This window comes from Lithobates pipiens, unplaced genomic scaffold (assembly GCF_037356315.1).
Source record: "Lithobates pipiens isolate NorthernLeopardFrog02 unplaced genomic scaffold, aLitPip1_a1.2 Scaffold_18, whole genome shotgun sequence".
NCBI lineage: Eukaryota > Metazoa > Chordata > Amphibia > Anura > Ranidae > Lithobates > Lithobates pipiens.
In genome coordinates, this window is record NW_027507758.1 from 613,354,133 (window position 1) to 613,376,184 (window position 22,052).

General features: G+C 44.3%; 1 protein-coding gene across 1 annotated transcript in view; it reads left to right on the forward strand.

The window, feature by feature from the left end:
- GCKR (glucokinase regulator) overlaps positions 1-22,052 on the forward strand; it is a 74,824-nt gene that overhangs the window by 23,227 nt on the left and 29,545 nt on the right. The window contains exons 5-11 of the mRNA XM_077489328.1: positions 8,848-8,916; positions 14,646-14,719; positions 14,849-14,915; positions 16,976-17,029; positions 17,180-17,274; positions 17,350-17,455; positions 17,617-17,732. Of these exons, the coding sequence (XP_077345454.1) occupies positions 8,848-8,916; positions 14,646-14,719; positions 14,849-14,915; positions 16,976-17,029; positions 17,180-17,274; positions 17,350-17,455; positions 17,617-17,732 (581 nt within the window). The remainder of the gene's footprint in view (positions 1-8,847; positions 8,917-14,645; positions 14,720-14,848; positions 14,916-16,975; positions 17,030-17,179; positions 17,275-17,349; positions 17,456-17,616; positions 17,733-22,052) is intronic.

Genomic DNA, 22,052 nt, shown 5'->3' on the forward strand with positions numbered 1-22,052 from the left:
ACCGTTGTGCCCATCAAATGCCGCCACTGTGCCCATCAAATGCTACCACTGTGCCCATCAAATGCTGCTACTGTGCCCATCAAATGCTGCCACTGTGAATCCCCACTGCCCGCTCACTGTCTGCCCGCCACTTACCCTGTCTTGGTGGGGCAGCGGGTAACGGCCATGAGCGGGGTCCTCCATGCAGCTACTGCCATCCTCATCTCCTGTCCTCTCCTCCTGATGGGCGTCCAATAGCTGTGTCTATCGTTTCAGCCAATCAAGTGATGGGTAAAAGACCCGCACACCTGATTGGTGGAGAGGCGGTTCAGTGTTAGGAAAGTGAATATTAATTCACTTTTCTAACACACCTGGCTGGGTAGACTGTGAGCGTCAAGCATGGCGCTCGCAGTTCACCTATTTTGAAGCCTATTACAGCCCATGGCTATACACACACACACACACACACACACACACACACACACACAAGCATGCTCACACACACACACAAGCATGCTCACGCACACACAAGCAAGCTCACACGCACATACAAGCATGTTCACACACACACATACAAGCATGCTCACACACACACAAGCATGCTTACACGCACACACAAGCATGCTCACGCACATGCACATACAAGCATGCTCACACACACATACAAGCATGCTCACACACACATACAAGCATGCTCACACACACGCACATACGAGCATGCTCACACACACATACATACAAGCATGTTCACACACACACACACACACACACACAAGCATGTTCACTCATACAAGCATGCTCACACACACACATAAAAGCATGTTCACTCATACAAGCATGCTTACACACACACACACAAGCATGTTCACTCATACAAGCATGCTCACACACACACATACAAGCATGTTTACTCATACAAGCATGCTCACACATACAAGCATGTTCACTCATACAAGCATGCTCACACACACACATACAAACACAAATACAGTAGATAGGCTTATTAAAAAAAAAACAGCAGACATTTACCTCTTCCTGGCGGGTACTGCACTCTAGGGGGAGACAAAGAGCACACACTGCTTTCACTAAGCCTAATGTGAGGAGCTGCCGCATAGTGCCGATTTCAGTTCGGCTGATTATTGTGAGCTCCTCTTAGCCTTCCCTCCTATCGCAGCAAGGGGCCCGGTTGCCATGGCGATCTTGGCGACCCCTATAATTCCGCCACTGATAGCTAGCTATATAGGTGGACATAGCGGTGTATACTGGGTTCAGAGCACGCAGACAGCACGCACAATCTCCTACAACTGACTGCAAGCTCTATTTAACCACTTACAGACCGGACCATTTTGCTGGTCAAAGACCAGACCACTTTTTGCGATTCGGCACTGCGTCCCTTTAACTGACAATTGCGCGGTCGTGCGACGTGGCTCCCAAACAAAATTGACGTCCTTTTTTTCCCACAAATAGAGCTTTCTTTTGGTGGTTTTTGATCACCCCTGTGGTTTTTATTTTTTGCGCTATAAACAAAAATAGAGCGTCAATTTTGAAAAAAACGCATTATTTGTTACTTTTTGTTATAATAAATATCCCCCAAAAATATATAAAAAAACTTTTTTTTCCCTCAGTTTAGGCCAATACGTATTCTTCTACATATTTTTGGTAAAAAAATCACAATAAGCGATTATTGATTGGTTTGCGCAAAAGTTATAGCGTTTACAAAATAGGGATGGTTTTATAGCATTTTTATTAATAATTTTTTATTATTATTTTTTTTACTAGTAATGGCGGCGATCAGCGATTTTTATTGTGACTGCGACATTGTGGGGGACCCATCTGACATTTTTGACACATTTTTGGGACCATTGTCATTTATACAGTAATCACTGCTATATAAATGCAGTGATTCCTGTATAAATGACACTGGCAGTGAAGGGGTTAACCAGTGGGTGGCAGTGTAGGGGTTAAGTGTTCCTAGGGGTGTGTTACTAACTGTGGGGGGGTTGGGCTTTCATTTAATGAACACTGATCTCTGCTCCAATCACATAGAGCAGAGATCAGCGTCACTAGTTGCTAGGCAGAATGGAGAAATGCTGTTTACACAGCATTTCCTCCATTCAGCCGTCCCGTGAGACGATCGCGGGTATGCCCGCGGTGATCGAGTCCGCGGGTCCCGCGACCGGACTCACGGGGGTCCCAACCAGCGCGGGAGCGTGCGGCCGGCGGCGCGCTCCCGATGGCAGGGTGGCATTGAAGATTGGACGTACCTGTACGCCAATATGCCTGCCCGTACATCGTCGTGCGCTGGTCGGGAACCGGTTAAAAATAGCAAGATAGTTAGCTATATAGGTGGATATAGCAGTGTATACTGGGTTCAGAGCACGCAGACAGCACGCACAATCTCCTACAACTGACTGCAAGCTCTATTTAAAACGAGCAAGATAGCTAGCTATATAGGTGGATATAACGGTGTATACTGGGTTCAGGGCACGCAGACAGCACGCACAATCTCCTACAACTGACTGCAAGCTCTATTAAAAAAGAGAAATATAGCTAGCTATATAGGTGGATATAATGGTGTATACTGCACTACAGAAAAGCAAGAACGCAAAATAAGCCGATAACAAACGGTGTATACTGTGTTGAAGGTACACAGAACACCCACTAACTCCTACAGACGCCAACACACTACACAAGGCCGCTGAACGTATGTTCGACTCGAACACGAAGCTCATTCCTTCCTGAGACATAGCTTTCCTCCCAACTCACACAAGGGTGGGGGTCAACATTCCCGAGGTGCGGGCCAAGAGGAGCTAACTAACTTTAACTAAGGCTGGCCATACAATATAAGTTTCCTTTAACTTCTAAATGAAATACTATATTTTATTTATATATATATATTCATTTAAAACACAATGTTCTTATTAATATCCTAATCAAGAAATCAAGAAATACTGTAATATAAAGGACTTACCTCTTAACTAACACATCTTTTAAATCTTAAAGTATGTGAATCCTTCCTTCTCATCTGATGGGGGAAGGTGAGAGCTCACTCTTAATTATTAACACATGATGACTCTACATAGAACTACTTATGAAGTTATAACATATACTTTCACGAGTATAAAGCTCTTATATAATTTCACTTTTCCATACATAGAAGAGATATAAACATATAACTCAATTATCCAGTAATATCTAATCCATTCATAAATATTAATATTCTAACAATTTTCATGCAACGTCCAGCAGTACTAAGTACTAAGTAGTATGACTTGCTTGCAACTCACTGCGACTTTTCTCGCAGAAGTCACATCAGCATTAAATAAGACGGGATTCCTGTGCGTCTTGGATAAGCACAGTGGGTTTTTTTTTTTAACCCTCACCTCTCCTCCCCGGTCATCCTTGCTGCCTAAAATTTCTTCTCCTAAGCACATTCCATTCAAACCTGAAAGTAGCACAATCGTGTTCCCGCTAACATTTTTTCCACGTTTTTCACTCTTAAAACACGTGTCACACATAGGGCAAGCCCGTTCAAACACCGTTGAAACACCCCCAAAACAGCTACATTTTTGGACGTGGAGCGCCCAGCGTTTTTTTTTTCAGTGTGCGTTTTGGCACATTTGTAGCACATTCGGTCATGTGACATGCTCACAGCAAAACATGAGTCTCCTAACTGAGGTTTGGGGTGTCACTAACAAATAGGCTGCATTCAAAAATGCTCATTTCAAAAATACACTGCAAATGCACGCCATGGTTCTGTCACCATAATGGCAACGGAGGCGCAATGTACATTTGCAGCACGTTTCCTAAACGCAAAGCCAACATTTTCTATGCAGGTTGCCACACGTTCAGGAAAGTGCAGATGTGAATGCAGCCTTGTTAAAGGGGTTGTAAAGGTTTGTGTTTTTTCACCTTAATGCATCCTATGCATTAAGGTGAAAAAACACCTGGCAGTGACCGGCCCCCCAGCCCCCCCCCCCCCCCATTTTACTTACCTGAGCCCTGGAACTTGATCCAGTGGGGACACACTGGCTCTCTGCCCGGGGTTCTCGGCTCTTGATTGGATAGATTGATAGCAGCGCAGCCATTGGCGGTACGTCCATAAAGGGCGCAGGAGCACCGCCCCCTCTCTCCTGGCACCGCTCTATCACCATAGATAGATTCATGCAATGCACAAATCTATCTATGGTCGCCGCTGACACCCCCTATTCAGGTGTCCGGCCCCTTTTCGGGTGTCGGACACCTGAATTACAGTGGTGGGGGTGTTTTTTGGAAGCACCTGATTAGAGCCGTAGGCTCTAATAGGCGCCCAAAAAAGGTGAACAGCGGGCACAATGCTGTGCATTCGCTGTTCACTCAGCTGTGTGCTAGCAAAGCTAACACTGAACCTCCTCTCAGCCAATCAGGTGCTCGGGTCTGTTACTTGTCACCTGATTGGCTGAAACGTCAGGCGCTGTGATTGGACACCTGATAGAGAGGATGGAAGAAGACATAGAGGAGCGTGCAGGACACCGCTGCTGACCCGCTGCGAGACAGGTAAGTGCCGGGGCGACGCACGCTGGCAGCATTTGATGGGGCACAGTAGCAGCTATTGATAGACACACTGGCAGCATTTGATGGGGCACAGTAGCAGCTATTGATGGGCACACTGGCAGCATTTGATGGGGCACAGTAGCGGCTATTGATGGGCACACTGGCAGCATTTGATGGTGCACAGTAGTGGCAATTGATGGGCACAGTGGCAGCAATTGATGGGCACAGTGGCAGCAATTGATGGGCACAGTGGCTGTGTTTGATGGTTTTTTTTTTCAGTTTGTTTGTGCCCCCCGAAAAATTTTGAGCATCATCCGCCACTGGCCATCGAATGCTGAACTCAGGAGCATGCCCGCAAGGTAACCCCCTCGGGAGAGCGCTTCTCCTAGGGGGTTATCTGATGCGGGGAGGAGCCGCGAGAGTCGCTGGGGACCCCAAAAGAGCAGGTTTGGGGCCACTCTGTGCAAAACGAGCTGCACAGTGGAGGTAAGTATGATATGTTTGTTATTTAACTGCTTCCCGACCAACCACCGTAGTTATACTATGGCAGGTTGTCTCCCCTGCGCGTGCCGTCGTAGCTATACGCTGGCTCCTGGAGTTGGGATAGCGGGCTCGGGCGTGCTGCCCAAGGCACAGTGGGGGTGCCGGTGCTCATGGCCAACGGTCGTAATGACTGCCGGCCACGAGCGATCGTGAAGAGGAGAGACAGAACAGGGACGAGTGTATGTAAACACACACTTCCCTGTTCTGTTCTGACAGGAGTGACAGATCGTGTGTTCCTATTAGCTAGGATCCATGATCCGTCACTTGCTCCAGTCAGTCCCCTCCCCCTTCAGTTAGAACACACACTAGGGAACACAGTTGAACCCTTCAACGCCTCCTAGTGTAAATCCTTTCACTACCAGTGACATTTTTACAGTAATCAATGCAATTTTATAGAATTGATCGCTTTATTAATGCCAATGGTCCCAAAATTGTCCTCCGTGTCCGCCATAATGTCGCAGCGATGATACAAAATCGCAGATCACCTCCATTACTAGTAAAAAAAATAATAATAAAAATGCTATAAATCTACCCCCATTTTTGTAGATGCTATAACTTTTGTGCAAACTAATCAATATACGCTTATTGCGATTTTTTTTTTTTTACCAAAAATATGTAGAATACATATCGGCCTAAACTGAGGAAAAAAAATATTTTTGCATATTTTTGGGGGGATAATAATTATAGCAAAAATTATCTCTCTGTTTTTGTTTATAGCACAAAGAGGCGATCAAATACCACCAAAAGAAAGCTCTGTTTTTGTTTATAGCACAAAAAATAAAAACCGCAGAGGCGATCAAATACCACCAAAAGAAAGCTCTGTTTGTGGGGGAAAAAAGGACATCAATTTTGTTTGGGTACAACATCGGACGACCACGCAATTGTCAGTTAAAGTGACACAGTGCTGAATTGCAAAAAGTGCTCTGGTCAGGAAGGGGGTAAATTCTTCTGGGGCTGAAGTGGTTAAAAAAAAAAAAGAACCCTAATGCCCCGTACACACGAGCGTACTTTTCGACATCCAAACTCCGACGGACTGAGTCCGTCAGACTATTCGATCGTGTGTGGGCTGCAACGGACTTTAGAAATGAAGCATGCTTTAAATTTTCCCGACGGAACTCCGCCGGACCCGGTCCCCTTCGAAAAATTCGCTCGTGTGTGTGCTACTCCGACGGACTAAAACCGACGCTAGGGCAGCTATTGGCTACTGTCTATGAACTTCCTACGTCGAATCCAGTCGTACGTCATCACGTTCGACTCCGTCGATGTTTGGTGTGATGATGTGTGGTCAAGTCCGTTCGGTCGAAAAGTCCGCCAGAACTCCGTCGGAACTCCGGCGGAACTCCTTTGGAGGTCTGTCAGACTTAATCCCTCTCGTGTGTACGGGGCATTACAATCACTTTAATGACACAGCATTCGTGGTAAGAATGCCATTACGGTAACAAAACAAAAATGCGTGGTGCTCCACAACCAAAAAGCTTCTTGAGCTACTTTGGGGCATTTGTCACCCATCGGGAAACCCATTCAGGAAAATGGGCTGCCTAATGGGCAACACACATTTAAAAAAGACACAGAACACGGGAACGCGTATGAGAATGGAATCTGCTTAGGAGAAGAATTTGTAGGCACAAAGGATGACCAGGGAGGAGAGGTGTGAGTTAAAAAAAAATCACTGAGCTTACCAAATTTGCACAGGAATGACTTCTTATCTAATGCTGATGCAACTTTTTGTGAGATAACATAGAGGTCTCTGGGGAGTCACACCAGAGTAGCGCAGAAACCATTTCCAAAATCGTACCTTACATTGATTAGGACTGGCATCACTAAAAACAATATAACTTCCCTTGTCGTGAGATTCCGTTCAACTCAAGAAAATAGACATGTGCACTGACAAAAAATGTGTTCATTTTCATTTCATTCTTTTTTTGCTTTTTTCACAAATTTGAAAATTCTAAATTTAGAAATTCGGAAATCCAAAAGTTTGGATTTTCAAATTTCAGAATTTTCCGAATTTTCGAATTTCTGAATTTCAAATTTTCAAATTTCCGAATTTCTGAATTTTTGAATTCTGAATTTTCGGAAATTCAGGAATTCGAAAATCCAAAAATCTGAAAAAAAGAAGGAAAATCAGTAAAATTCGAAATACTAACTAACTAATAATAACTATTAAATTATAGGTATTGGAATTTCCTTTCAAATTTTGCTTTTTGTGAACGCAACAAATACAAATTTATCTGAAGTTACAAATTATCCGAAATAATGAATGCCGCATCTAAACAAATGGAATGGAACAAATTAATAATAAATAATAATAATACAACAGTTTAATGTTATTGTTGTTGTTTATTATTATTAGATCATTATGTTCCATTTGTTTAGATACGGCATTCGTTATTTCAGATTCAATTCATTCAAATACGTTCACTAACAGCCAAATTTGAAAGGAAATTTCAATACCTATAATTTAATAGTTATTATTAGTTCGTTATTATTTCAGATTTTCAGGTTTTTGAGTTTTCAGATTCTCGTTCTTTTGAATGTTCAGATTTTCATTCTTATTTTTGGATTTTTCTGAAATTTCGACTTTCTGAACTTCGGCATTTCCAAAATTTTCAAATTTCTGAATCTTTCTGAATTTTTACATTTTGAATTTCTGAAATTTAGAATTTCCAAAATTACCAATTTCCGAAATTTAGAATTTCTGAATTTCGAATTTCCACAAATCTGAATTTCCAAAATTCCGAATTTCTGAATCTCCTAAATTCCGAATTTCCAATTTTTTTTTCGGAAATTTGGAAATTCTAAATTTGGAAATTTGAAATTTCGGAAATTGAAAAATTTGGAAATTAATGAATTTGTGAAAATTCGTTAAAAAACAAATTCGGAATTAAAGGTGTTATAAAGTAAAAATGTTTTATTTTTTTTAAATAACAAATATGTTATACTTACCTCCACTGTGCAGCTCGTTTTGCACAGAGTGACCCTGAACCTGGTCTTCTGGGGTCTCTCGGTGGCTGTCTTGGCCTCCCCCCCCGCAAGTACTTCTCACGTTCATGTGAGCTCCCTCGCTTGGTGAGAAGCACTTGCTGGCGCACTCCCATGAAACAGCCGGCTTCATTGGATGTGATGGACAGCAGCGTGAGCCAATGGCTGCGCTGCTTTCAATCCATCCACTCTAGCCAATCAGTGGCCAGGGTGATCGGTGAAGAGGACGTCAGGGGCAAGCGTGGGACTTTCGAGGGGTCAGGTAAGTAAAACGGGGGGGGCTGGGGGCGCCGGCACTGTCAGATGTTTTTTCACCTTAATGCATAGAATGAAAAAATATTTACCTTTACAACCCCTTTAAATGAATTGCAGATGTCTACAAGAAAGCTAAGAAAGTCCAACACTAGCTCTGCACCTACTGACAGCTCACTGCTGACCGGCTACTGTTGTTAAATTTTCTATTAAAATGTATTCTCTTCCCTAAATCTGACCTCCGGCCTTTCCTTCAGTCTTGCACAGTTGTACCGCCTCCTCTCCTGGACTGGAATGTGTTACTCTGATTTCACCACACACTGTGAGCTTCTCACAATATGCATTAGAAGATGCAGCAGGTCCCCTCCTGGGTGGAGGACATCTAGCTCTTTCCTCTCCAGGCTGTCTCGGGCCCCGCCCCTTTCATTCATTAGATTTAAGCTCTTTGTGTCATAATATAATAATGTCAATAAAAGGATATTCTATGGAAAGAAAGAAGAAAAGACAAAGAATGAGGGAAAGTCATAGTGTCACAATTGTCATTATTCCCCCCTGCAGAATCCCGATGATGGGCTCATCGTCCTGAGCGGATGCGGCACGTCCGGGCGTTTGGCGCTTCTCCTGGCGGTGAGCATTTCTAGTGATAAATTCCCATAAAGCAGCACAAGGCGTCACATGGTCTCCTCACTGCAAGGAGCCAAATTGCAGTCTCCAATAACATGAAACACCCACAATTGTCAAATGTAGCCAGAGATTTCCTGATCAGTAGACATGTGCACTGACAAAAAATTTGTTCGGTTTTGTTTCATTCGTTTTTTTGCTTTTTTCCAAAATTCGAAAATTCAGACATTGGGAAATTCAAATTTTCAAATTTCCAAATTTCCAAATTTTCGAACTCTGAATCTCTGAATTTTCGAATTCCTAATTTTCGCATTTTCAAATCTCCGAATTTCACATTTTTGAATTTTGAATTTTTGAATTCCACTTTCCGAATTTAGGATTTCCGAATTTAGAATTTTCCATATTTCGGAAATTCTGAGATTTGAGAATTCGGAAAATTTGAAAATTCGGAAATTCAGAAATGTGGAAATTCGGAAATTAATGAATTTGTAAAAATTTGTTAAAAAACTAATTCGAAACTAAATGAATTGCATATGTCTACTGATCATTGCCTAGGCTCACAGTCACACAGGAGGTCATTGATTTTCTGACTACCCTGTTGGATGGTGTAAAGGGTCAGCAAGGAAAACAGGTCCTTGTTTAACATTAACCTTAACCCTCCAACGCTAACCATAGCCATAACCCTAACACTATCTCTAATGCTAACCCTAACACTAAACCTAACTCTCTAACGCTAACCAACTCCAGTGCTGGCTCTAACACTAACCCTTTCTTTCTAACACTAACCGTAACAAAAGCCCTACCACTATCTCTAATGCTACCCTTAACACTAATCTTTACCCTCTAATACTATTCCCAGTGCTAACACTAACCCTAAATCTCTAACACTAACTATAACACAAACTCTAACACTATCTTTAATGCTAACACTAACCTTAACTTTAATCATATTAATGACCCTAACACTATCTCTAATGCTAACCAGAATATTAAACTTCCAACTCTAAGCATAACACTAACACTAGCTCCCTTTGCCAACCCTAACATTAACTCTCTAAATATAACCATAACAATAACCATCACACTATCTTTAATGCTAACCATAACACTAACCCCCAATCCTCTAACTCCAACCCTGAAATTAATCCTAGCCCTCTAACTTTAGCCATAACTACAACTCTAACACTATTTCTAATGATAACCCTAACACTAACCCTCTAACTCTAACCATAACCCTAATACTATTTTCCATGCTAACCCTCGCACTAACCCTAGCCCTAACCCTCTAACTCGAACTATTGACATAACCCTAACACTATCTCCAGTATTAACCCTAACACTAACCTTAGCTCTCACACCCTAACTATCCCACTAATCCTAACACTAACGCTAATGCTAACCCTATCACTAACCCTAACTCTCTAACTTTAAAGTGGTTGTATGGCCAATATTTTGACTTTTACCTACAGGAAAGCCTATAATAAGGCTTACCTGTAGGTAAAAAATATATCTCCTAAACCTTTACGGTTTAGGAGATATTCCCCTCGGTATGCGCCGCTGACTGCAGCGGCGCATGCGCACAAGGGGGTTCTCTCCTTGAAAATCCGGCAGCGCTGGTGCGGCCGGACTGAAATCTCCCGCGCGCATGCGCGGGAGTGACGATATCGCGGCTCCGGCCACTCACAGCGCCGGAGCCGCGATACCCGGAAGAGACGCCGAGGGAGCATGTCGGCTCCCTCGGCGTGGATCGGGCCAGATGTCGGGGCCTCGTTCTAAGGTAAGTATTTCATAATGAGCTAGTATGCGGTGCATACTAGCTCATTATGCCTTTTGCTTTGCAGGTTTAAAAAAAAAAAAAAAACAATTGCGGGTTTACTACCGCTTTAACCACAACACTAACCCTAACACTATCTCCAATGATAACCCTATCACTAACCCTAACTCTCTAACTCTAAACATAACACTATCTTCAATGCTAACTAGGGATGAGCCAAACACCCCCCTGTTCGGTTCGCACCAGAACCTGCGAACAGACCTAAACTTCGTGTGAACTTTAGAACCCTATTAAAGTCTATGGGACTCGAACGTTCACAATCTAAAGTGCTCATTTTAAAGGGTAATATGCAAGTTACTGTCCTAAAAAGTGTTTGGGGACCCGGGTCCTGCCCCAGGGGACATGGATCAATGCAAAAAAAAGTTTTAAAAACGGCCGTTTTTTCAGGAGCAGTGATTTTAATAATGATTAAAGTGAAACAATAAAAGTGTAATATTCCTTTAAATTTCGTAGCTGGGGGGTATCTATAGTATGCCTGTGAAGGGGCGCATGTTTCTGGTGCTTAGAACTGTCCCTGCACAAACTGTCATTTGTGCAGGAAAAAAAGTCTTTTAAAATCACTTGCGGCTAAATTGTCGGGTCTCCGTAATACAGAGAACACTCAATGAGTGCTCTCTGTATTAGCCGACAATTCATTCATTCATTGATAAAAAAAAAAAAAAAGCGTGGGGGTTCCCCTAAATTCAATTACCAGGCCCTTCAGGTCTGATATGGATATTAAGGGGAACCCCGTGTCAAATTTAAAAAAAAATTGACGTGGGGGTCCCCCTAAATATCCATACCAGACCCTTTATCCGAGCACGCAACCTGGCCGGCCGCAGGAAAAGAGGGGGGGACGAGAGAGCGGCCTCCCCTCTCTCCTGAACCGTACCAGGCCACATGCCCTCAACATTGGGAGGATGCTTTGGGGGTCTGTGACCCTTCAAAGCACCATGTCCCCATGTTGATGGGGACAAGGGCCTCATCCGCACAACCCTGAGCGGTGGTTGTGGGGGTCTGCGGGCGGGGGGCTTATCAGAATCTGGAAGCCCCCTTTAACAAGGGGACCCCCAGATCCCAGCCCCCCCTGTTTGAAATGGTAAGGGGGTACAAAAGTACCCCTACCATTTCACAAAGAAAGTGTAAAAATGGTAAAATAAGACAAACACACTTTTGAAAAATTTCTTTATTAAAAATAAAAAATAAATAAAAAAAAGATTCAAGCGGTAGTAATCCACTCTTGCTATCCAGCGATGGATGATCATATCCAGCGACGGGGGATCTCTCAGTCCAGCGCTGTCCATACATCCGTCTTCTGTCTCCACTCCGGAGACACTGCGGGGATCCCAGCGCTGATGTTTCTTATATTAGGAGGGCGGGGCCACCCGTCACCTGACCCCGCCCCCTCTGACGCTGGTGAGGAAAGCCAGGGGTTCCCCAGTGACGTATGGGTGAACCCGCCCCCTCTGATGTAACTCAGGTTTCCGTTACATCAGAGGGGGCGGGGTCACCCATACGTCACTGGGGAACCCCTGGCTCCACTCACCAGCGTCAGAGGGGGTGGGGTCAGGTGATGGGTGGCCCCGCCCTCCTAATATAAGAAACGTCAGCGCTGGGATCCCCACAATGTCTCCAGAGTGGAGACAGAAGATGGATGTATGGACAGCGATGGATGATCATATCCAGCGAAGGGGGATCTCTCAGTCCAGCTAGAGTGGATAGCAAGAGTGGATTACCACCGCTGGAATCTTTTTTTTATTATTTTTTTTTTTTAATAAAGGAATTTTTCAAAAGTGTGTTTGTCTTATTTAACCATTTTTACACTTTCTTTGTGAAATGGTAGGGGTACTTTTGTACCCCCTTACCATTTCAAACGGGGGGGGGGGGAATTGGGGGTCCCCTTGTTAAAGGGGGCTTCCAGATTCTGATAAGCCCCCGCCCGCATACCCTCACAACCACCGCTCAGGGTTGTGGGAATGAGGCCCTTGTTCCCATCACAGACCCCCAAAGCATCCTCCCAATGTTGAGGGCATGTGGCCTGGTACATTTCAGGAGGGAGGGGGGGCCGCTCTCTTGTCCCCCCCTCTTTTCCTGCGGCCTGCCAGGTTGCGTGCTCGGATAAAGGGTCTGGTATGGATTTTTAGGGGGACCCCCACGTCAATATTTTTTTTTTTTTTGGCACGGGGTTCCCCTTAATATCCATATCAGACCTGAAGGGCCTGGTAATTGAATTTAGGGGAACCCCCACGCTTTATTTTTTTAAATTTTTTTTAATCAATGAATGAATGAATTGTCGGCTAATACAGAGAACACTCATTGAGTGTTCTCTGTATTACGGGAGCTGACAATATAGCCGCAAGTGATTTTAAAAGACTTTTTTTCCTGCACAAATGACACTTTGTGCAGGGACAGTTCTAAGCACCAGAACCATGCGCCCCTTCAGAGGCATACTACAGACACCCCCCAGGTACCACATTTAAAGGAATATTACACTTTTATTGTTTCACTTTAATCATTATTAAAATCACTGCTCCTGAAAAAACGGCCGTTTTTAAAACTTTTTTTTTCATTGATCCATGTCCCCTGGGGCAGGACCCGGGTCCCCAAACACTTTTTAGGACAGTAACTTGCATATTACCCTTTAAAATTAGCACTTTAGATTTCTCCCATAGACTTGTATAGGGTGTTCCGGCTTTTCGAATTTGCTGCGAACAGCCCAAATTGTTCACTGTTCGCTGAACAGGCGAACAGGCAATGTTCGAGTTGAACATGAGTTCGACTCAAACTCGAAGCTCATCCCTAATGCTAACCCCACCACTATCTCCAATACTAAGCCTAATCCTAACTCTCTAGTTCTAACTATAACACTAACCCTAACACTATTTCCAGTGTTAACCCTACCACTAACTCTCTAACTTTAGCCACAACACTAACCCTAACACTATTTTCAATGCAAACACTAACTCTCTAACCTTAACACTATTTTCAATGCTAACCTATCACTTACCTTAACTCTCTAACTCTAACCATAACACTAACCCTAAAACGAACTTGAATGTGAACCATAAAACTAACCCTGTCTAACTCTAACCATAACACTATCCATAACACTATCTCCAATGTTGACCCTAACATTAACCCTAACCCTCTAACTTTAACCACAACACTAACCCTAAGATTATCTCCAACACTAACCCTAACACCATCTTCAATGACAACCCTAACAGTAACCTTTACTCCCTAATTGTAGCCATTAAATTAATCCTAAAGCTATCTCCAATGCTAACCCTAACTCTTTAACTCTAACTATAACGCTAACACTATCTCCCATGCTAACCCCAACACTAACCCTAAACCTGTAATATAACACAAACCCTAACCCTAACACTATTTCCAGTGTTAACCCTACCACTAATCCTCTAACTTTAGCCACAACCCTAAAACTATTTTCAATGCAAACCCTGACTCTCTAACGCTAACCTTAAGACTATCTTCAATGCTAAGCCTAGCTCTAACCTCAAAGTCCAACCATATTGCCAACTCTAACACTCCAATGATCTCTAACCCCAACACTTTGTTGATTAATTATTTTCCCTCCATAAAAGGAAATGATTTTCTTGAAAAAGTGCTAAAAATTATAATTAAAAATATATATGTTTAATAAAATATATAAAGCCCATTGAAGCCACCACAAAACACCTTCTTTCTATCTTCCCCATTGACTCCAATGAATTTCACTAAAGCAAACTAATTTTATCGAAGGTGTCCTGATGTCCACTAAAATTTCATAAAAGGTGAAAACTCAGTTTTTCTCATCTGGCTTACACATGACTTTAATAACATAAAATTAGAACTTTGTGAGAACACACATCAGCTTCCCTTTAGGCTTGACTGACTGACACACATTCTGCTGACTCCACAGAATTCCTTCAACCATCTTCTACAAGGTCTTCACAGGAAGCCATGTTACACGTACATCATAGCAGGAGGTGACAGGTGAGTGTGCGTCACTATAATTGTGTCATCACCCTCCCCCTCTGTCAGGGACATGCAGAGAGGGTGACGTCCAGTTTTCTATTTGTTTTGGCAGCAGTGGGGGTGTTTAGTGACTTATTGTCTTTGCAGGTCCATCGTGGCGGCACAGGAGGCACCTGAGGACAGTCCAATGCTGGGAGCACAGGAGCTGGAGAGGGTGAGTCCCACCGCTGAGTGGTGACCAATGAGTTTGGGTTTATTTCTGATATAAAGATTGTTCTTTGCCATAACAACTGTTTTTTTAGGCAAAGACAACCAATGAGAGTTTAAAAGTGTAGGATGACCCCAAAGCAGGATAACAGGCTACTGTTTTAACATCTCAGGGTGGGTCCTTGGGTTATTGGGGGGGTAAGGCAAATCATTGGGTGCCAGCCACCTTTAGTTTAAACTCCTGGAGAAAGCGTTAGGGGTACAAAATACTCAAAAACAGCTAAATCCCAGACCTTCAAGTTGCAGCAAAATTGATAGTGGTCCTTTAAAACAGCTTTCCAACAATACTTTGCTCTTTAATGCTATACTAACAGTCAAATGACTGGAAGTGAGTTTATGAGAGAGACATTGTGGTCTGCAGCAGTCCTTTAATAGTGGTTAACCCACCAACCCTGCGTGAGCAGCAACTTTTAAGCTGTTCTGAAAATCTTTAGCACAGCAGACTCCTCTAAAGATGTTCTATCCATACATGTAGCCACATTCGGATCCTATTTTCTCTGATGAAGCTCCCTCCAGATTTTTGTGACAGCTTTTCCAAAGATACCCCCTGAGGGTAGCCACCACCTTGTCCGCGTTTCTATGAATATGCACCTTGCAGGTTTCCACTTTCTTGTCCTGGATTCTCTGAAGAGGCTCTCCCTGGGTAGACGCCTTCTTGTTTTAGTTTCTCTGAAGATGATCTCTCCAGGTAGCCTCCTTCTTGTTCTACATTTTCTAAAGATGTTATCTCTGGGTAGATTCTTTCTTGTTCAAGATTCTCTGAAGATGCTCTCTCTGGGTAAATACCTTCTAGTTCTAGATTCTCTAAATATTCTTTCTCTGGGTAGACAGTCACCTTCTTGCTCTAGTTTCCCTTAAGATGATCCCCCAGGTAGCTACCTTCTTGTTCTAGATTCTCTGAAGATGCTCTCTCCAGGTACCCCTTCTCCCCCACTCAGGCAGTGTGGGAAAACCCTCAAAGCAGTGTGATAAACTAGAATTGTAAAATCTAATGGTGAGTCCTTGGGTTATTTTGGGGTAAAACAAATGGTTGGATGCCAGTCATTTTTGTTTTCAAATCATTAGTGATCCTTTAAAGGCAACCTCCCAATAATACTTGGCTCTTTAATCCTATGCTAGCAGTTAAGTGAGTGGAAGTGACTTTATGAGAAAGAGACATCATGGTCTGTAGCAGTCCTTCATCAGTGGTTGACCCTATGTGAGCAGTCACAAGTACCTTCAATTTTGAGTAATGAGCTCTCCATGCAATTTCCATCTGGCGGCAATTTCCTCTAAGCTCTCCTGAACAATTTTTAGCATAGCAGACTTCTTGGAACATGCTCCATACCATCTCATTATCCTAATTCTTCTGAAGATGATTCCTCAAGGTAGCCACCTTCTTGTTCTAGATTCTCGAAAGAGGGCCTTGAGTAACCATCTTCTTGTTCTAGATTTTTTGAAGATGCTTCCAAGTGTCTACCTCCCTGTTCTAGTTTTTTCTGAAGATGCTCCTTCCAGGTAGCTATTGTCTTGTTATAGTTTCTCTAAGATCCTCCCAAGTAGCCACCCAAGCAGGAAATAAATCCTTGCAGAGGACTGACAAAGACCTTTCCTGAAGGATGCTCCCCTTAGACCAGATTACTGGAACCGATCCCTCCATAATTGGCTGAGACAGATAAATATGAATACCATTGTTACTTCTCACATTAGCTGCTGAAGAGAACTCAACAAGAGCAGACAGAAATAATCAATGTCAGAGAGCTCATTGATCCATGTTGTCTGTAATCTCGGTTCTTCCTCCTCCACCAGAGAAGCCATACAGGCTCCATTTATCATTGGTCATCATTGGACTTTTGTGTAAAGACATCCGTCTATCTCCAGCCAATACTATGGCAGAGCTCCAGCTCTTCCCCATAATCAAATGACCCAGTGTGTGTCAGAGAACTCAGTGATCTCTCCTGTCTGTCATGTTGGTCCTTCTTCCTCCACCAGAAGTATTATTTTACATGTTGGTATGTATCGTTCCAGGTATGTGCTGGGAAGAAGAAGGTCATCTACCTGGGCATCTCCTGCAGCTTATCGGTGAGTACCAATCACCACAATCACCAATCACTAATATCATGGCTTAGTTATATCCACTGGATGACCTCACGTTGAACAGTGCTATGGAAGATGTTGATGCTATATCAATACTAACAATGAGTCCATTGACCTTGTCTTTTGTCCATACAGGCTCCATTCATTGCTGGTCAATTGGACTTCTGTATGAAGAATCTGGATGTCTTCCTGCCAGTCCTGGTAGGGTTTAATCCAGTTTGTACAGCCAGGTGAGTTGTGGAAAGAGGTGGACCCTGGGCTCCCCTGGCATAGAAGCAAGGCTGATCTCTCATATTACCTTGCAGGAATGAGAGGATCAAAGGTTGGACCTCCACCTTCCGGCAAGTGGCTGAGAGGATGCAGAGCCTCCATGACACACAGCGGGGCTATGTGCTGAACCCGGCCATCGGGGTAAGTCTGAAATGTTTATTCCTGGAAAGTCTGTGCAGAGACTAAAGATTTTCTTTTAGGGCCCAGTTAGGCCTTGGCATCCGGGCATGTTATTTTAATTCTGTAGAGCGACCACCCAGGATAAATGTCACACACCAACCAACTTTGCATTTTTGTTACAGCCAGAGGGCATCTGCTGCTCCTCACGTATGAAAGGTGGCAGTGCTACGAAGATCCTACTGGAGACACTGTTCCTGGTGGCCCACAAAGCCAGCTCCAACGTGGAGGTGACCGAGAAGTACGTGACCACAGGCTGAACCTACCCAACATCTTGCACTAGCCACTCATGGTGGGAGTTAGTTTATACTTGCTTCAAAATGTGGCTTTGGATGGGATTAAAAAAAAAAAAACCTGGCGGAGGATCAGCAGAGCTGTCAAGAGTGGAGCAAGAGAAACTAGTATTTTCACATGTGGTGCCCAGCATGGGAACTATATAGCGGAAGGGACGTGGAGACCAGAGAGAGAAGATGATCAGCAAGCCAGAGGCTCAGCAGAGCTGGGGGCTACTACTGAGTGGGGGATCAGAAGAGCTGTGGGTTGGCACTGAGTGGGGGATCAGCAGAGCTGGGAGTTATTACTGAGTGGGGAATCAGAAGAACTAGGGGTACTAGTATTTTCACATGTGCTGTTCAGCATGGGAACTATATAGCGGAAGGGACGTGGAGACCAGAAAGAGAAGATGATCAGCAAATCAGAGGCTCAGCAGAGCTGGGGGTTACTACTGAGTGGGGGATCAGAAGGGCTGTGGGTTGGCACTGAGTGGGGGATCAGCAGAGCTGGGAGTTATTACTAAGTGGGGAATCAGAAGAACTAGGGGTACTAGTTTTTTCACATGTGGTGTTCAGCATGGGAACTATATAGCGGAAGGAATGTGAAGACCAGAGAGAGATCAGCAAACCAGAGGCTCAGCAGAGCTGGGGGTTACTATTGAGTGGGGGATCAGAAGAGCTGTGGGTTGGTACTGAGTGGGGGCATCAGCAGAGCTGGGGGTACTGCTGAGCAGGAGCTGTGTGAAGTTGGCACCCCATGTTTGTAAAACCTGAATAAAAATATACCATTCGTTTGTGCCGCGTTTGTGCTGATTTGTGCCGCAAAAATTAGCGTTTGTGCCGGTTCGGTTTCTGAGATATTAAACATTCAATTTAATGCAAGCCCCGCCCACTTTGCACCCCACGTTGCTGAATTTGAAAAACAAACGCGCCATTTGTTTGTGCCGTGTTTGTGCTGGTTTGTGCTGTAAAAATAAACGTTTGTGCCGCTTTGGTTGCGGAGATATTGTGCGTTATAGTTGCTGAAACCCCGCCCACTTTGCACCCCACGTTACCGAATTTGAAAAACGAACGCGCCATTCGTTTGTGCCGCGTTTGTGCTGGTTTGTGCTGCAAAAATGAACGTTTGTGCCGCTTTGGTTGCGGAGATATTGTGCGTTATAGTTGCTGAAACCCCGCCCACTTTGCACCCCATGTTACCGAAATTGAAAAACGAACGCGCCATTCGTTTGTGCCGCGTTTGTGCTGGTTTGTGCTGCAAATATAAACGTTTGTGCCGCTTTGGTTGCAGAGATATTGTGCGTTATATGTTGTGAAACCCCGCCCACTTTGCACCCCACGTTACCGAAATTGAAAAACGAACGCGCCATTCGTTTGTGCCGCGTTTGTGCTGGTTTGTGCTGCAAAAATAAACGTTTGTGCCGCTTTGGTTGCAGAGATATTGTGCGTTATATGTTGTGAAACCCCGCCCACTTTGCACCCCACGTTACCGAAATTGAAAAACGAACACGCCATTCGTTTGTGCCGCGTTTGTGCTGGTTTGTGCTGCAAAAATAAACGTTTGTGCCGCTTTGGTTGCAGAGATATTGTGCGTTATATGGTGTGAAACCCCTCCCACTTTGCACCCCACGTTACCGAATTTGAAAAACGAACACGCCATTCGTTTGTGCCGCGTTTGTGCTGGTTTGTGCTGCAAAAATAAACGTTTGTGCCGCTTTGGTTGCGGAGATATTGTGCGTTATATGTTGTGAAACCCCGCCCACTTTGCACCCCATGTTACCGAATTTGAAAAACAAACGCGCCATTCGTTTGTGCCGCGTTTGTGCTGGTTTGTGCTGCAAAAATAAACGTTTGTGCCGCTTTGGTTGCGGAGATATTGCGCGTTATATGTTATGAAACCCCGCCCACTTTGCACCCACGTTACCGAATTTGAAAAACAAACGCGCCATTCGTTTGTGCCGCGTTTGTGCTGGTTTGTGCTGCAAAAATAAACGTTTGTGCCGCTTTGGTTGCGGAGATATTGTGTGTTATATGTTGTGAAACCCCGCCCACTTTGCACCCCACGTTACCGAAATTGAAAAACGAACGCGCCATTCGTTTTTGCCGCGTTTGTGCTGGTTTGTGCTGCAAAAATAAACGTTTGTGCCGCTTTGGTTGCAGAGATATTGTGCGTTATATGTTGTGAAACCCCGCCCACTTTGCACCCCACGTTACCGAAATTGAAAAACGAACGCGCCATTCGTTTGTGCCGCGTTTGTGCTGGTTTGTGCTGCAAAAATAAACGTTTGTGCCGCTTTGGTTGCAGAGATATTGTGCGTTATATGTTGTGAAACCCCGCCCACTTTGCACCCCATGTTACCGAATTTGAAAAACAAACGCGCCATTCGTTTGTGCCGCGTTTGTGCTGGTTTGTGCTGCAAAAATAAACGTTTGTGCCGATTTGGTTGCGGAGATATTGTGCGTTATATGTTATGAAACCCCGCCCACTTTGCACCCACGTTACCGAATTTGAAAAACAAACACGCCATTCGTTTGTGCCGCGTTTGTGCTGGTTTGTGCTGCAAAAATAAACGTTTGTGCCGCTTTGGTTGCGGAGATATTGTGTGTTATATGTTGTGAAATCCCGCCCACTTTGCACCCACGTTACCGAATTTGAAAAACAAACGCGCCATTCGTTTGTGCCGCGTTTGTGCTGGTTTGTGCTGCAAAAATAAACGTTTGTGCCGCTTTGGTTGCAGAGATATTGTGTGTTATATGTTGTGAAACCCCGTCCACTTTGCACCCCACGTTACCGAATTTGAAAAACGAACGTGCCATTCGTTTGTGCCGCGTTTGTGCTGGTTTGTGCTGCAAAAATAAACGTTTGTGCCGCTTTGGTTGCGGAGATATTGTGTGTTATATGTTGTGAAATCCCGCCCACTTTGCACCCACGTTACCGAATTTGAAAAACAAACGCGCCATTCGTTTGTGCCGCGTTTGTGCTGGTTTGTGCTGCAAAAATAAACGTTTGTGCCGCTTTGGTTGCAGAGATATTGTGTGTTATATGTTGTGAAACCCCGTCCACTTTGCACCCCACGTTACCGAATTTGAAAAACGAACGTGCCATTCGTTTGTGCCGCGTTTGTGCTGGTTTGTGCTGCAAAAATAAATGTTTGTGCCGCTTTGATTGCGGAGATATTGTGCGTTATAGTTGCTGAAACCCCGCCCACTTTCCACCCCAAATTGCTGAATCTTAAAAACAAATGCGCCATTTGCTTCTGCCGGGTTTTTGCTGGTATAGTTGCAGAGATATTGAGCAGTATATATTGTCAAACCACAACAACTTAGCACCTCGTTAATAAATCATACATACAACTAGATTTGTTTGTTAATGGTTTGTGCAGATTTGGTGGATATTATACATGTTTTACTTCATATGCATAGTTTTGCCACCCCCACAGGGATCCCCCCCTTTCCGATTCTCTAGTGCTGAATGAAAGAACAGACAGGGAGGGGGCAGGCACAGATGGCTCTGGCTCTAGTGAGCCAGAGCAGTTGTCAATCAGGCGGCAGGGTGGATCTCGACAGTATTGTCAGGATCTGTACCGGCTGCAGCATTAATCTGCACTGGCAGGATATAGTGGGCATTGGCCCGCCACATGCACATGAGTTTTTTTGTCACAGGAGAACATACTAAATGTCACCTTGTGAACAAAAAGAGAACTAAGGCCAAAAAAAGTTGGGACATAGTTCTCTTTTAACATAAGTTTAAACCAGACGGTAACCAAGAAAAACAGCACTCCAGCAGGAGAGAGAGGTTCGGAGTGGCCATCTACAACTTTCCAGCAAAAAAAATGAAGAACTAAGCTTGCAGGTGGGAGATACAGTGCAGATATTGGATTTGTTCCTCCAAGTGAATCCTCTGTACCACCCTTCATATGTCTCAAAGTAGGGGATATTTGCAGCTGCACATACTCATCAGAAAGAAGTGCAGATGACGGAGGGGCGGAGTTACTACATGGCGCCAAGCAGCAGCGTGATGCTGTGAGCTCCTAGGCATTCCCCCTGAGCGAATATGCTAAGTGAGCCTGATTTTCCGTGTTAAAGCGGAGGTCCACCCTAAAATGGACCTCCGCTCATCGGAATCCCCCCCCCCTCCGGCGCCACAATCGGCACCTTTCAGGGGGGAGGGGGGTGCAGTTACCTGGATAATCCAGGTAACTGCACCCACTTCCGGGCTAGCTCTCTGCGGAAAGGGGCGTACGTTACGCCCCTTTCCGCAAGCGCCCGCCCCCTTCAGCAAGTGCCCC